The sequence below is a fragment of the Sphaeramia orbicularis genome, chromosome 18 (genome assembly GCF_902148855.1).
Source record: "Sphaeramia orbicularis chromosome 18, fSphaOr1.1, whole genome shotgun sequence".
Taxonomy (NCBI): Eukaryota; Metazoa; Chordata; class Actinopteri; order Kurtiformes; family Apogonidae; genus Sphaeramia; species Sphaeramia orbicularis.
This window is the reverse complement of record NC_043974.1, coordinates 46,948,583-46,950,035: the sequence shown is the minus strand read 5'-3', so window position 1 is coordinate 46,950,035 and position 1,453 is coordinate 46,948,583. Positions and strand designations below refer to the sequence as shown.

At 40.1% G+C, this 1,453-nt stretch overlaps 1 protein-coding gene across 1 annotated transcript in view; it reads left to right on the top strand.

The window, feature by feature from the left end:
* arap2 (ArfGAP with RhoGAP domain, ankyrin repeat and PH domain 2) overlaps positions 1-770 on the top strand; it is a gene marked incomplete at its 5' end in the record, with an annotated part of 85,497 nt that extends 84,727 nt beyond the window's left edge. The window contains one exon of the mRNA XM_030161950.1: positions 1-770. This exon is cut by the window's left edge and continues 87 nt beyond it. Coding sequence (XP_030017810.1) covers positions 1-237 — 237 coding nt within the window.
* Between the last annotated feature and the right edge of the window lie 683 nt (positions 771-1,453).

The window sequence follows — 1,453 nt, the reverse complement described above, 5'->3', positions numbered from 1 at the left end:
CTGAGGCGAGGCGAGGCTCCGCCCAGGAGGACCTCCCTGGACACGGGACGGCCTCCACGGATCCCCCCGCCGTCGTCCGGGCCGCTCCGGTCCACGGTGCCGCCGCCGTCCGCCCACGCCAACGGCGGTGGGAGGAGGCCTCGTGTTGGGGGGGAGGGGCTAATGCCCGCCGGTCTGCTCAACGAACTGAACTCGGTGCTGAGTAAGAGCGGACGCAGCGCCAAGAACGACGGCTGACGGCGGTACCGGAGGGTTTGACGGCGCTCACGGACGGGGTTCGGGTTCAGGAGGCGTCGGAGGTCATCCAGACGAATCTGTGTAGAAGTCCTTCATTTGTTTTTCAATTTAAAACCAAAAATCCCAAAACATTCATTTCATTTTCAAAACCAGAATGAAAAACAGAAAACGGTTCGTTTTTCCCTTTCCTAATTTTGTGCTCAAGTGAAAAATGGAAAAAATGGAAAACAACCGTTTCATCCAATCTGTTTATCAGTCGTTCATTTGTTTTTCAATTTAAAACCAAAAATCAAAATGGAAAAAGCAAACCGTTATGTTTTTCATTCTGGTTTTGAAAATGAAAAACAAAAAATGAGTCTTTTTTTGTTGAATGACACATGGATTGGATGAGACAGTCGTTATCCATTTTTTGAGCACAAAATCGGGAAATGGAAAAATGAACTGTTAACCTTTTTCATTCTGGTTTTGAAAATCAAAAACAAAAAAACACTAATTTTTTTTGTTTTTCATTTTCAAAACCAGAATGATTCAGGTCAGACAACTGAACTATATTGAAAATAGCAAAATCAGATGAAACGGTCGTTCTCTTTTTTTTTTTCCCATTTTTCATTTGAGCACAAAATTGGGAAATGGAAAAAGTGAACAATCCGTGTATCATTTGTTCATTTTTCAATTTAAAATCAAAAAACAAAAAAACTCACTCGTTTTTTTTTTTCATTTTCAAAACCAGAATGAAAAACAAAAACGGTTCGTTTTTCCATTTCCTGATTTTGTGCTCAAATGAAAAATGTAAAAAAACTGATAACGACGGTTTCATCTGATTTTGCTGTTTTCAGTATAGTTCAGTTGTCTGACCCGGGTCATTCTGGTTTTGAAAATGGGAAACAAAAAAAATGAGTCGTTTTTTTGTTTTATGATTTTTGGTTTTAAATTGAAAAACGAATGAATGATACAGATTCAGACGTTCTCCAACTACTACAAAAACCAGCTTTATCCAACCCAGGTGTTTCCACAAACGGCTCAGGTTCTGCTTCGGTATTATCCTTTAGTCTGAAAAACCTTTATTTGTGTCCGTTTCAGATACAGATGGTACGTTCTACTGATGCTAACTGGTTATTAGCATCAATATTTAGTCGGAATAAACCACCTTTTAACCTCTAGGTTCTAAACTCAGGGTTGGAGGCGGTCTCTATGTACAGCTGGTATTTTATATAGA